Genomic DNA, 15319 nt, shown 5'->3' with positions numbered 1-15319 from the left:
CCCCAATTTTATTAACTTTTTTGTGGTGTTTGTTAAGTGAATTCGGCAGTCATAAAGCAAACTCTGCAATCATTACCCAAATCCATTATTCGCTATAGGGAGGGGTTGGGGTTTGTTTTTGGTTTTTTGCCAGAAACTGGAAGTAAACACCAATTTCTGCTAAACGTCGTAAATCATGATTGCATGACCACCTGGTTTACGTGCGGCAAACCACCATAAATGCGGGCTGGTTATTAAGCACCCAAAACATGGTTACATGACTATGGAAGGGGGGAGGCAGACATTGGAATTTCAAAACTGAGTTATAAGTCCCATTTTCATTGGTCATAAGTAGGGGATTACATGTAGCAACTAAGATGCCTTTTAATGCAATAGCCACAAAAGGTGTGCTTCATTTTCTGGAACTTGTAGTTCTTATTGTGACAAGACTTAAACAGTGTTCCCTTGCTCATAGAATTAAAAATGAAGGCAAGTGAATCTTTTCACCAACTCTGAAGCCCATAAGCAGCAGCAGCAGCAGCAGCAACAGCGTTCCTTGCTCTGGTCTTCTAAGGTAGACTGCCTCTGAATATAGCTTCCCTCTAGTTTTCATGGTTAATGGCTGCTAATATACCAAAGTGGTCCCCCAGGCTACTTATTCTCTTTCAGCTCTTGTCAACCAGATGCCTCTAGAATTAGTGATTTTTCCCCAAAATCAATAGAAGATTCAGAGCTCATTAGATTAGGCTTTTTTTGCAAGAGAAGGGGAGGTTTAACCCTTTCCACTGCCCCCAAACTGCTTTCTCATTTATTTTTCCCACTTGCCCTCCAAACTATAAAATCTCTTTTTTTAATCACCCATCCCTAAGTCTCTAGCTATTAATGTGGCCTCCAGTTTTAAGAGCTGAGCATTGTCCTTGCATCCTGTATCAGGATAGATCCTGAGACATGTTTGTAATTTGTACCTCTTTGATTGGCAGTGGGTTTTTTTTGTGGCTGGGGAGGGCTGTGCTTTTGACTTACTTTTTTACTCGTTTTAGCTGCCCCCCCCACGTTCCAGGCTGGTGACAGGATAATCTGAAGGGCTTGTCCAATGACCGTCGCATTTTGCTATTCACGTTAGTAAGACGGGGGTGGGGGGGGAGCAAGTGAGCAGATTTGTTGCTGAGCAATGTGATCCAGTTTGATTTGTGGGCTGCAGCAGTGAGGCTGGAGAGCTTCCCATTCTGGTTCAGTCCATAAGCCAAGTCTTTTGAGACTTGAGTGGGTCATGTAGAAAGTAAACTAGCCCAGGGTTTCCCTTACTATTTCTAAAGCCTGCATCTTACAGGGCAAAAGCACCAGGGAGGGTGTCCCTTACAGGTAGACCTCGAGATCTTTCTGTTTATGTCCATCCGTCCGTCTATCTATCTATCTCTGTCAGTCCGTCCATCTATCTACCCACCCACCCTTCTCTGTGTGTGTGTGTCTGTCTGTCTGTCTGTCCCATACCAGAGGATCTTTATGGCCATCACTACTACTACTACTACTACTACTACTACTACTACTTCTTCTTCTTCTTCTTCTTCTTCTTCTTCTTCTTCTTCTTCTTCTTCTTCTTCTTCTTCTTCTTCTTCTTCTTCTTCTTCTTCTTCTTCTTCTTCTTCTCCTCCTCCTCCTCCTCCTCCTCCTCCTCCTCCTCCTTCTCCTTCTCCTCTTCCTCTTCCTCCTCCTCCTCCTCCTCTTCCTCTTCTTCTTCCTCCTCCCCCACCCCCCCTTCCCTCCCCCCCCTCCTCCTCCTTCCATATCCATCATCGGATGTTGGCAATCCTGTTTTTATCAGCAGCCACACAAAAAAATGCTGCTGAGTTTTGTCCAAACTGGTCCCTTAGATTTTGTAGACCTTATGTTGTCCTTCTGCCTGCACCTCATTTGCCTTCAATCTTTCCTTGGAAGATTAAGTAAAGTAGGCCATATTTTTCTGGGTCTTGCATCACATGTCCAAAATATTCTAACTTTTGCTTTTTTATGGATTTGATGATTTTCCCTTGGCTTTCAAAATCCTTTTGAGGGGGAGTGTGTTCCAACAACAAAGGCAGCAGAGATGTTCCTTGCTGGACAGTAACCTCACTTTCACTGTCAGGTATCCTTCAGATGTCTTGGTTTTAAACCTTATCCATATCAGAAGCCAGATGTCCACCATCCCAAAGTAGTCCTTCCTTTCCAAAACACCGTTATTTACTTGCAACTTGTTTGGATTTCTTTTGTTAATTAGTCACTATCTGCCTGTATAATGAAGAAATATGTCTTTAATGCACTGTTTCGTAAACCTTGGCAACTTTCAGCTGTATGGACCAACTCCCAGAATTTCCCAACCATCATTGCCTGCTGGGGAATTCTGGGAGTTGGAGTCCGCACAGCTTAAAGTTGCCGAGTTTGAGAAAACTTGCTTTAGGGGGAACAAGGGAGGGAGGATCATTCTTATTTCAGGTACTTCTTGCTGCAGTTAACGCTGCTATATTTTTTTTGCTACTGTGTGCCCTATGGGATAAGTAAAAAAATTACAGCCTCCCTTAAGTTGAATGTAAATCCTAGTAACTTCATAGAATGCCCTTCTTTGTAGAAGAAAAAGATAGTTTTCCTTATGGTGAGACCTGCTTCTTTGACTTCCCGGTTCTAATTATAGCTCTGATCTTTCCGGGGCATCTCTAGCCAAATCCTAATTGGGCTGAGCCCTATTTAGGTAGTGCCACCTGCTGAGACCAGCAAGGGTATATATTCAGCATAGAACAGTCCTCCTGGCTCAGCATTTGATAATTAGAAATAGCCTGCCACTGAATATTATGAGCCTATATACCCAAATAACTATGATTGGACCTAAGTGAAAGTCACTTGTTTATTTAAGGAACTTGTATGGGCATGTCTCTTGCAGAATGATCATATGTGGCTCCCAGTGACCAATAAAAACAACAACATAAAAATACATTGTTTTAACCCCCTGAGCCAACCCCGTCGTAGTCCAATGCTTGGGAGAAGGCCCAGGTTTTCACAGCCTCCACACATCCTCTTCCCCAATCTCAGGTGAGAGGTTCTTCCAAAGGGCCATGGCAGCTACAGAGAAAACACATTTCTGAGATCCTTCTAGATGACAAACTATTTTGAAACCTCTTTCCTCCCCCTTTTTTTTTCAGGAGCTGGAGAAAATGGGCCTCGGAGAAGATGTGGATCTACATGTCTATGAGATTCCTGTTGAGTATCAGGCTGTGCAGAGGCTCATTCCCGCCTTGTGGAAGAAACACAGCCCACAAGTGAGTGAAAGGAAGTGAGAATGGCGGTGAGGTTGAGGGAGACCAGTGTCAGGAAACTGGCTCAGTTTGCAAACCCTGATTTTGAGGCGAGAGACAAGCATGGGGGGCAAGGGAGAACCCTGACGGGAGGGACGGCTGTGGCTTCTCACCCACTTGGCAGAAGATGGAGGCAGGTTTCCTGTTTGTCTTACTCATTCCTCCAGGGTAGGCATATTCTCCTTTATTTTTCCCATTCTGGCAATGTACCGGGAGAAGACTAGAAAGGTACTATCTTTTGGTGACTGAGGGCAACGTATTTTTTTTTTTTACTTGGGTGCAAGAATTAAACATTTCAATGAGCAGAGCTGGAGTCTACCACCACTACCATTCCCTGGATTTGTTCTTCTACCTGTGCTGTGTATGTTTTAGAAAGCAGACAGAATTTGATGATTTTTAAGAGGAATGGGACCAAAAACAACAGAAGATGAGTTTGTTGGGAGTTATTAGCTGTTGTATCTAAAATAAACCACCGGTCTCAGTTTGTCCCAGAGCTGGGACCAGGAATGATAGGAGGCAAGTTCTGTTCCACCTTACTTTTTAACATCTGGGCCTGAGTTAGCCTGTAGGTCTACCAGCTGCTCACCTACATAGATCCATGATTTGATCCAGCAGGTCTCTTGCAGTATTTCCAGCATACGAGCAGCAGTCTGCATGCATATGACTTTGTTTGCTTGTTTGCGCTATATGTTTACATACCATCTTGCAAAACAGCTACATTTGTAAACTTTAGCTAGAGCAAGACATTAAACCATCCTAAACCTGAATATACTGTAAAACCCAGTAGCGGCAACGTTAAGCAGAACAATAGAGAAATATGTTTGAATTTAGAACCCATAGAGAAATCAAATAAACAGATAAACAAGGTGTCTAGCATTCAAAGGGAGTAATCTGGCAACCAAGGTAATCTTTTCTAGCAAAATTGTTGAGCATAATTTTAGGTTCTAGGTCTCTGTATAAGAAAGGAGGCGAAACTTACAGTCATCTGGTCCAAGCTAATTAGGACTTCAAGGGGTAATAGTAGCATTTTGAATGGGCTTTAGGTTCAAATAACAACCTCAAAAAGGAAAAAATCCAAGTATATTATTATTGCATTTCTCAGCTATATTTAAAGGCTAGGGGAGGAGGAGAATTTGTTGTAAGGGTTTAGGCTGATGATTATCCACCTTTAAGAAAGAAAGAAAAGAGAGAGGGGGAGAGAGAGAGAGAAAGAAAAAGGAAAGGAAAGGAAAGGAAGGAAGGAAAGAAAAGAAAGAAAGAAAGAAAGAAAGAAAGAAAGAAAGAAAGAAAGAAAGAAAGAAAGAAAGAAAGAAAGAAAGAGAAAGAAGAGAAAGAAAGAAAGAAAGAAAGAAAGAAAAAGAAAAGAGGCTAACAGAAATACTGCAAAGAGGGTAGGAACATGGCACATGTATATAGGGTGGCTGTATTTTCTTGGTGGTAGAGAGAGGTTGAGTTTTGTTTCTTTTTTAACCAAGATCTGTCTCTTTAAGGATATGCACCATGATTATATGCATTTCCTTCTTCCAGGTGGGAGGAATGTACACTCCAGGGATTATTTGGAAAAGATGTAAGGGCATGCTGACCTCAGGTCACTAGTTTGGCTCACAACTCTGCCAGTTTCATGAACCTGCTTTTCCACTTCTGCAACAGAAAGCTTTTGACTTGTTTTCCAAACAGCTTGTAGTTCACGTGGGACTGTCTGGCATGGCCACAACGGTGACGTTAGAAAAATGCGGCCACAACGTGGGATACCGGGGTTTGGACAACTGCCACTTCTGTCCAGGTTCCGAATGCTGCATTGAAGGGGGCCCGGAATGCATCGATTCGATCATCGACATGGATGCCGTGTGCAAGAGAGTCTCTGCATTGGGACTGGATGTCACCGTCACGATATCAGAGGACGCTGGGCGGTATGAAGTGGAGAGGAAAGGGGAAGGGGAAGAGTGGAGATGGAGAGAGGCAGTTTGAGGTACAGGTAGTCCTCGACTTACAACCATTCGCTTAGTGAACGTTTGAAGTCACAACAACACTGCAAAAGTGTCTTTAGGACTGTTTTTCACACGACTGTTGCAGCATCCTGATGGTCACATGATTGGAATTCAGGCGCTTGGCAACTGGCAGGTATTAATGACAGTTGCAGTATCCTACGGTAACGTGATCACCTCTTGTGACCTTCTGACAAGCAGAGTTCATAGCTGAAGCCAGATTTACTTAATGACCATGATTCACTTAACTGTGGTAAAAAGGTTGTAAAAGGAGGCACAACCTACTTAACAGATGCTTTGCTTAACAGCATACATTTTGGGCTCGATTGTGGCCATAAGTCAAGGACTACCTGGAGTCTTTTTGTATCTTTCCTGGCTGATTTGTCTGAATGCTGAGCTTCCAGGCATTCCCTAGCATTTTTGAAATGGGCTTGGTCTAAGATGCCAATAATTTCCCAGTTGAAACTGCGGTTGAGTCTGTCCATGTGCTATGAGATTAAGGAGTCACCTTATAGAGGAGGTGGCTGGCACAAAAAATTAATACATTTAATACAGGAGTTTTGGTCACGAATTCTGCCTGCTAGTTGCCATTCATGGATGCGCTTGGATTGCTTACGTTGCCTATTTGGGCAATGAAACCATTTCAAGCAAACAGACAAGCTTAGAGAGCACCAAGAACTCCACCATTCAATTCCTGAACTACAGATAATTCACCTGAAAAGAGTAGAGGGATGAAATACCGCAATTCATTTGACTGTACTTTTGTAGGCTTTCAAATGCAAGGGCTTATAAACTTCGCCCCCGCTTCCCTGGCTGAAGAATCTCATTGTTCTTGCAGGTATCTGTGTGACTTCACATACTACACTTCCTTGTACCAGAGCCACGGGCGATCTGCCTTTGTCCACGTGCCTCCCTTGGGAAAACCATACAGCGCAGAACAGCTGGGCCGTGCACTCCAGGCCATCATAGAGGAAATGCTCAATGTCTTAGAACAATCTGAGAGCAACATCAACTGTCACAACGAACATTGAACTCGGGCCAAAGTCCCCGCCTCTTTACTTTCCTCATGGTTGCACTTCCAAAAACTTTTCTCCTGTTCTTACAGAATCCCAGCTGGCAGGATCCACCTAGAAGATTGAGAGAACAGAAATGGATTCCTGACACTCTGAGGAGATACATTTTGGGAGATCCTCCTTTGCTTCTCTTTCAATTCCACCCAAACTAGCTCTCACTAGCTTCTTGGGGTCCCCATGGTGTTCAGGTCCTGCAAAGATTGTTAAATGGATTGAGAGGATTTGCCAGTTAGGCAATTGCTCCAGTTGTCCGATGTGCTCCAGTTCAATTTTGCAAGGTCTTTGTGTTTTCAGAAGGACAGTTTGATGGTTCCACTCAACTCGTAGCAGTGCTTTCGGTTCAAAAAGTAGGACCCTTGCAGGAAGTGCTGTTCCCTTTACAGGAAGACGTATTGTACATTTACCCAGAAGCTTGGAAGTTTTTTTTTCTTCACTGTTTAAAACAGATTCCTCCAATTTATATGGTAGAGTTCTGCTCTTCATGAGGAACGCTTGGGGATGGAAAGAGAGGCGGGAACATTTCCTTTAATTGACACCTCATGCCAAACCTGTTGGTGATTCTTTAAAAAAAAAAAAAAAGACCAGATCTCTTTGGGTTTTGCCTTTCCTGACTTCCGTAGCCACCCATCGGTCTGAAATGTAGAGTTTCTCTTCTCTTCTGGCCTGCTGGCTTAATGTGCCCTAGGAACTAGGCCTACCGTAGCTATCTTTCCCAGTGCCTCAAAGTGAGATGCTGCTCAAATATCCTTTTGTACCTTCAGAAAATAACACGGTACATATTCTTTTCTAAACTTTTCTGCTCTGCTGGGGAGGGATGAGACTCTGGATCGAGATTCAGATTTTTTCATTTCTGCTTGCTAGGAGAAGGGGGTGAAGACTTGCTGGCACCACCTCCTGCTTGGTGAAGGCCTCATTTTGCTTCAGCTCCTGCGTCTGGGTTGAAGTCCCCATGATTTCAGCAGAGTAGTTCTCCAGGAATTCCCCCTGGGCGCTTCCCTCCATAATGCTTCCCTGATGGCGGCCCTTGCCGGCTCTGTAGAAAACGATGCTGCACTTTTTACCTAGGTGGGATTAGAGTATAATATACATTCAAAAGATTAAAGACACTGGGGTGTATTTTTTTTTTTCCTTTTAAAACGAGCAGTGTTCAACTTCACTCTAAACAGGAAGACTTTGGGGATGAAGCAGCAAGGAAGCAACTTGTATGGCAGAATGGAGACTTGGCCAGTCTAAAATCCTGGACAATGGAATTGCCTGATAAAACTGAACTGGCCACAAAAAAAAAAAAAAAAAGCAACTTTTGCTAAAAATGGTCTGGCTTAAAATGAAACCGCTTCTTCGCTGTAAAATCATTCTTGTTTGAATTTCTCTCTCTCTCTCTCTTTAAAACTAATTGATCCTGCTTTTATAGTAACTCTCAGTGAGAGCTGCCTTGTGCTTGTCAGCTTGCTAAACCCAGTGGTAATCTGGTTGCAAGACAAAGGGCTGCTGAGGTTTGAATGCATGGCCGTATTTTGAGACAGTCTTATGGGAACCTCATCTGTACCCCTTTTCGGGTTGCTAAAATTGCTCTTAAAAGTTGTTTGCACACCAGCCTCTTACTTGCATTCAAATTCCAAGCACCCTTGGGTGTGTGGTAAGTCAGCCAATTTCTCCTGTTTCATTTAATAATTTATTTTATTTAATATTTTTTTTGTCCAAATGTGAAGGCTTCTGGGCTTTTCCCCCTGGTCCCCACTCTAGCAAAGGTGGGCTCATGTTTTTAGATTTGCAAGCAGTCTTCTTCCTTGGAACACTTGGTAAGAGGGCAAACTGTGCAAGGGCCATTTGCCCCTTTTTCTTTAAAAAAAAAAACCCAGCAACAATGCAGTTTGAGAAACAGAAGGCTGCTGTTTTTAGTTCTAATAAAGTGTAGCTGTGAAATTTATATAATCTATTAGATGGGTGCAGATATGCACATTGTATAAAGGCTATCTCTCTTTGAAACGATAAGAATAGGTGAGCTGGATATTTTTTCTTTAAGATGTGAAATGGCTTAACATTTAAATGGAAGGAAAGGTGGGTTGCTACAATTAAAAACCTCCTTTTAGGGGACCAGACTTTTTTTTTAAAGAGATGGTTACCCTTACTGGAAATTTCTCTCCTTCATTCTTCCTTTCTTAAAATTATATTTTCTTTTTATCATCTGTTTGCTTAGGGAATGGGATTTTTCAGGCTTCACTGCAAAATCCTTTGCAAGGTTGGACTGACTTGATTTCAAAGAAAGCTTCTTGGAAAGGTTAGAAGATTTGCCCGGTAGCACTGTCTCATCCTGTGGATTTGACACTTTCATTTGCAGACAGTCACCTTATAGCAGTATTTCCCAACCTTGGTAATTTTAAGATAGCATAGCAATAGCACTTAGACTTATATACCGCTTCACAGTGCTTTACAGCCCTCTCTAAGCGATTTACAGAGTCAGCGTATTGCCCCCAACAATGTGGGTCCTTTTTTTAATTATTATATTCTTTATTGTTTTTTTTAAATATATACCCATATTGTGTGTGAACAGAGTTGGTTCTGGATATCATTCATATAATCCAATTCGCAATAACAGTCTAAGTTACCTCTATCATATTTATCAAATTTAAGTTATCCTCATTATGTTGTTTAAACATACATAAACGAATTACAGTCCTGATTTTACCAACCTTGAAAGGATGGAAGGCTGAGTCAATCTTGAGCCAATCAGGATTGAACTCCAGGTTGTGGGCAGAATTAGCCTGCAGTACTGCTTTCTAACCACTGCACTACCGTGGTATGCTTTCTGGGGAATTCTGTGAGTTGAAGTCCAGATATCTTAAAATTGTCAAGGTTGGGAAATGGTGCCCTACAATAACCCCATTTCTGACCATATGAGTTCAAGGAAGAGCATCAAGCGTCCTGGTCTGTCCATACTGACACAAGGACTCTTCTGCTAGTCCTCCACCATCTCTTGTGTGTTTTTCCTTCCATGGAACTTTTAAACCCTAATAATCACACCATCAACTGGCTGTGTTCAGAAACTTCTGAGTCTGCACCTTTTCTTGAGAACACGATGCTCTAAACATGGATTCTGACTTAGAATGTGTATCAGATATGTACAGATTGTTCTTGACTTACGACCAGAATTGGGACCAGAATTTCCATTTCTAAACAAGGCAGTTGTTAAGAGAGTCATGCCCACTTTACGACCTTTTTGACCATGGTTGTTTAGCAAATCACTGCAGTTGTTCAGTGCATCATTAAGCAAATCCAGTTTCCTCCATTCATTGCTTGTCGGAAGCTGGCTAGGAAGGTTATTTATGGTGTTGATAAGATCCCAGGACACTGCAGCTGCTGCAAATACATACCAGGTGCCCAAAATTTGTTGACGTGACCCTGGGAATGTTGTGGTGTGAGAACTAATCAAAGCCCATTTTCAGTGCTGTTGTAATTTTTGAACAGTCACTAAATGAATAGTTGTAAGTCAAGGGCTATTAGTATTTAGTACAAATAGTTTAAAAATTATTACTTATTCATTTTGCATCCCTCTAATTGACAATTCAGTTACTGGGATGTGAATTATTACAATGGCAATCTGAAACATTTTTTAACCAGCTGTTTTTAAAGCAAAATTCTTTGTGTTTAGTGCAGCACACATAATTTGTTAGCATTGTGTGCAAACAAATGCAGAGCTTTGCTCAGAAACTTATTTTTACTGGGAGATCGGTAAATGTGTGAACAGACTATTCAATAGTATATATTTAAAGTGTTTAAAACAGTTGAGAATGTTGAATTTGGCACAGGAAAGAGGTGTGCATGTAACCTAAAGAGACCTTTTGCCCAGAATTTGGGGAGGGGGAAGGGAAAATCAGACTTTGGAGTGACGTTTTCTGTTGGGTGGTGGGTGGCATGGCTCAGAAAATAGCAGCCCAGAAGACAGTTGCTTCTCTTAATGAACAATATAGGGTGCTTCTATATAAATCATTAAAAGCCTTATTGTGGTATTGGCCCAGCCAAAGCCCCACAGAATGCAAAAGCTTCCCCCATGGACTTTGCTTGCCAGAAGATGGTTTGGGGAGGTTGCAAATGGCAGTCACATGACCCCCGGGGATGCTGCGGCCATTGTAAATTGATGTCAGATGATTAACACCTGAATTTTGTTTGCATGACCATGAGGATGCTGCAGCAGTCATAAGTAGGAGAACTGGTTGCAAGTCCCTTTTTTTCAGTGCCATTGTAACTTTGAATGGTCACTAAACAAAGCCAAGAGCTGCCTTTATATATATATATATATATATCACACAAAGAGTTCATTGCTCAAAGAAATGGATGCAAAGCAGCTTACCCCAGCTGGCCATCCATTTAATTTGATGTTCTGTTAATACATCAAGGAATTCTTATTCAGGAGCTCCAGTGAGGATCCCAGGTTGGACAGACTCAAAAGTACCCTTTGCATTTAGAGCAGGTGTGTCTACTCTTGGCAGCTTTCAAACCCTGTGGTTTTCAACTCCAAGATTTCCCCAGACAGCCATACTTGGATACCCCTCCTTTAGGGGCTGGAGACTGACTGTAGCAGCCACCACCTTGGATTTTTGACCACATGAGCTGCGATGGCGCAGTGGTTAGAGTGCAGTACTGCAGGCTGCTACTTTTGCTGACTGCCGGCTGCCTGCAATTTGGCAGTTCGAATCTCATTAGGCTCAGAGTTGACTCAGCCTTCTGTCCTTCTGAAGTGGGTAAAATGAGGCCCCAGATTATTATTGGGGGCAATAGGCTGACTCTGTAAAGGGGGCTGTAAAGCACTGTAAAGCGGTATATAAGTGCTATTGCTATATGCTGCAGACACCCCCGGATACTTATGTTTAAGATGCTCAACTCCAGTTCCCGAGGATTCAAGCAAAGTTCCCCTAACCTCTGGGAATGCATCCGATTACCTCTCAAAACGCCACCTGGCTCATGTGCCTGCCCTTTGGGTCTGCAGCTCCTTGGAGACTGACCATCTGCTAAAACTGCCGAATTTTGCCAAGGTCTGGAATCTGACCTCTGAATAGCCCAAAATGGTTTTGTTTTCCTTTGAGTTCTCTGACTTTGTTTTCATTCTGTTTTCATCTCCTCAGGAATCTCTTTTCATTAAAGCTCCGGACCTTTGTTTCACCTTCCCCCTATTACACCTGACTAGGACATGTAATTTATTCTATAATTTCCCAGTTTTTTGCAAACCAGTAAATTTTAGGGGACGGTCGTTTTTCCACAGAACCACTGTCTTCAGTACTAAGCACCTGTGTATTTTTTAATGGTTGCATTAAACTCATTTTATTTAATCAATTAAAAATTAAGCGTCCTTTCTGTTTTTCTGCTTCACTTCTGTCTCCTGTTCCCCCAGTTACATTGACCAGTTCTTAACATTTCAGACATTTTCTTCTCATTCATAAACCAAAAGAGGCCACCTGAGGAATGTTGTCGAGGAATTGCGCAGCAACTGTCCAAATGAAGTCTGAGGCACTGACAAAAAATTAACCTACCGTGTTTCTCATAAGGCCGGGTCTTATTTTTTTTTGAGCCCCGAAAAAATGGCTAGGCCATCTTTTTGGGGGTGACTTAATTCCCCCCATTGCATCTTTGGGCGGGCGGGCAGCGATGGCTTGGATGTTGACCTCGGTGTTGGTGGGGCACTTCATATCAGGGTCAACGCAGGCAGCACCATATCCATACTTCCTAATGGCAAGCCCTCCCACCATTCCTCCCCATTTTGCATGTTTTAATATAGGCCTTAAATTGGGGGGAGGGGCTTAATTTCATTTCATGCCTATAAAACATGCTGGGATTTCCTATTGGGGGAGGCCGTATTGTTGGAGAAACGGTATTTGCAGCAGACAAGAAAATCGGGAACATGAGGTAAATCAAACAGCATGCAGAACACGGGAAAAAAAGCAGGGGAAAGAGAAACTCCCCCTTTGTACTTGGAGCATCCAATCAGAATTCAGATTGCCTCATGCATAGTTCTCTCCAACCAATCAACTACAGCTGTGTGCTCTGGCGCACGGCACACTTCACTATTCCAACTACTAAACTTAATATCCTAACAAATGTTACATTTGTTTTGAGGTGCAGGTCAAAAAAGGGCTATTAAAAAGATTCATTTAAAAAAAGAATTATCCATTTTGTTGCTGTCCAATGCTTAGTGAACCTAGAATCTGCAGTGACTTAATGGAAATATCCATGTAGTTTATAGGTGCAGAAACAGTTCATCACTTTCAGAATGTTTTTCCAGCTCCTTTGGCTAGTCCGCAGCCATGGGATTTCCTGTGTGTGCCTCCGTGTGTCTGCCCTGTCTGATCACGTCTGATTCTGCTTAGTTTTGGAGATCAGCCAAGGTCAGCCAAGTGCTGCTACCTAACAGAATAGCAGATTTGGAAGGGACCTTGGAGGTCTAGTCCAACCCCCTGCTGAAGCAGGAAACCCTATACCAGTGGTAGCTAACCTTTTTGGCACCAAGTGCTGAAATGAGACCGTGCGAGCGCGTACATGCATGCCAGAAATCAGAAGAGCAGTTCCTTGATGTGCATGCGTGGGAGTGCCGGAAACTGGAAACTTAACTTCCCAGTGCGTGCGTGCACACTGGTCACTTGGTCTTCCGGTTTCTAACATGCATGCATGTGCGAAGACCAGCTGACCGGCACGCACATGCGCTCCAGGAAACTGCTCTTCCGGCTTCCCGCACTCCCATGCGCAAAGACCAGCTGGTTGTCATGCATGCGCATGCCGGAACCCGGAAGAGCAACGGGCGATGGCGTGCTTGGAGAGAGGGCTCTGCATGCCACTTCTGGCACGCATGGCATACGTTCGCCATCAGGGCCCTATATACCATTTCAGACCAATAGTTTTCCAAACTCTTTTTTAAACCCTCCAGAGTTGGAGCACCCACAAGTCGTTCCACTGATTAATGTTCTCCCTTCCAGGAAATTCCTCCTTAGTTCTAGGTTGCTTCTCTCCTTGATTAATTTCCAACCATTGCTTCTTGTCCTGCCCTCAGGAGCTTTGGAAAATAGCTTGACTCCCTCTTCTTTGTGGCAGCCCCTGAGATATTGGAACACTGATATCATGTCACCCCTAGTCCTTCTTTTCATCAAACTAGTTATACCCAAATCCTGCAACTGCTGTTCACATGTTTTAGCCTCCAGTCACTTAATCTTTGTTGCTCTAGTTGTTATCTAGTTGGACATGAAGCTATTAGAATTTGATGGTTGTGTTGTTGAAGGTGTCCAAGTGGCTGAAATAGGGCAGAGAGGGAAGGGAGATGCTTGTCCCCTTTTTCTCCTTTTCTACACATGGCACCCCTGTGGAATGTGATCCTGAAGCTCCTCCGTTGATCTCCAGAAGGTAGCAGTCTATGGAAGATTGCTCTTCAGCACAAGTGATTAATGACATACTTGTAAACTGGCCCCAGGTTTTGTAGAAGAAAATTCCATTGACTTCACTTGGAGGGAAACTGCTAAGATTAGCTGCTCTGCCTGGGCTCCTGCAGCAGCAGCAGCAGCATCTTGCAGTTTGGATCAAGCCATATATTATTGGAGAGCCAGTTTGGTGTAATGGTGAAGGTACCAGGCAGAACTTGCCATTGTGGTTCTCCACATTACAGTCAAGCGCATGGGTGCACCTCCATGCTGTGTTTGATACAGTGATGGTTGCCACCTGCTACAAGTGTGGTCTGGGATGCAAAGTAGCATAGCATCACTGTGCATTAGGTGCCTTTTTATGGCAAGTAAGACAGCTTGTCACTTGTGACCTGGAAGCTGATGCTGAATCTGGAAAAGAATGGCTTTGTTGCTCAGCCTGTTGCCCAACTACTCCCTAGCTCCTGTTTACTAGCAGTGGAAGAACGCTGTTAAGAGAGATGGGATGCGGGGTGGGGGTTATCCTTAAACCTGCCTCCAGCACTGGAAGAAGGCATGGACAATGCAGCTTTCTAAGGCCAACCATAAGAAAGGTATCTTGCTCCATTGCCTCTCATAACTAGTATGAATCTGCAAGGCTGTCAGAAGTACAGAAATTGAGAATTGCAGCCCCTCTCCTGAAGTGAGCTGACTTGCAACTACAGGTCTTGGCTTGGTCCTGCCGAAGACATGATTTATTTTGTTTGAGCCTTACATGCGGGGTGTGTGTGTTTCTTTATGCAGGGGTCCAGAAGTCCGGTGTATTTGAGATGGAACCATGGTTAAACTAGGGAGTTGGAAGGAACCACAAAGATCTAGTTCAGGCCTTTGCAAATGTGCATGAGAACCATCCAAGAGAAGACAGCAAATGACAGATAGCATCACCAAAAGATGTGCTGTGAATACCTAAATAGCAAGCCCAGGTATCTCTTGCCTCAATGTGCACTATTGGGAGAAGGAAATCTTATTTTGCCAGAAACCTTTTTCATCCATTCTCCTTAGGCTTGGAATAATTTCCTCACATTTGCCCATTCTTAAAATCTGGGTTTTCCCCACCAGTGAGTGAAGGACTCATCCAAACATCCACCTTGCCCCATTATGCAACTGCCCCATTGCCTGTTCCTCAAAGACATGTCATCACAAACCAGCCTCCATCTCATTATCAGCCAGCCTGTATCCCATGCTTTATGTGTAACCACGGAAAAGTGACATTTTCCCTGCGGTCAGGTGAGGCAAAACATCCTGGGCAGATGTTCAACAACTGTGTAAAAAGATGACCAAGCTCAGAGAAATAGGAAGAACCCAACTGAGGAAGGTATGTCTTACACAAGCTTACTCTCATCACAGCATTTCTCTTCTGGCTACGGGAAATCATTCAATAGTTTTCTTGAATTTTTTTGAAACAAAAATAGAGCTTAAAATGTCGTATCGTGATTTTCAACCCCCCAGAACCAAAGCTGATTGGTGGGAGAAAAAACTCCTTCCACAGAGTTGCCAACTTTTAATCTTTGGCTGGAAAGCTG

General features: G+C 43.2%; 1 protein-coding gene across 3 annotated transcripts in view; it reads left to right on the top strand.

The window, feature by feature from the left end:
• The window catches only part of PGPEP1 (pyroglutamyl-peptidase I), a 33504-nt gene extending 21809 nt beyond the window's left edge, over nt 1-11695 (top strand). For 2 of the 3 annotated variants that reach the window (XM_026698916.2, XM_026698913.2), the window contains 3 exons: nt 3150-3266; nt 4980-5212; nt 6126-11695. In XM_026698916.2, coding sequence (XP_026554701.1) covers nt 3162-3266; nt 4980-5212; nt 6126-6318 — 531 coding nt within the window. In that variant the 5' untranslated portion in view covers nt 3150-3161 and the 3' untranslated portion in view covers nt 6319-11695. Of the gene's footprint in view, nt 1-2890; nt 3040-3149; nt 3267-4979; nt 5213-6125 lie in introns of those variants that run through there. The other variant, XM_087922840.1, reaches the window with a different exon arrangement.
• The last annotated feature ends 3624 nt before the right edge of the window (nt 11696-15319 follow it).

The sequence above is a fragment of the Pseudonaja textilis genome, chromosome 1 (assembly GCF_049901715.1).
Source record: "Pseudonaja textilis isolate UNSWEBS1 chromosome 1, rPseTex1.2, whole genome shotgun sequence".
In the NCBI taxonomy this organism is placed as follows: Eukaryota; Metazoa; Chordata; class Lepidosauria; order Squamata; family Elapidae; genus Pseudonaja; species Pseudonaja textilis.
This window is presented reverse-complemented; position numbering and strand designations above follow the sequence as displayed.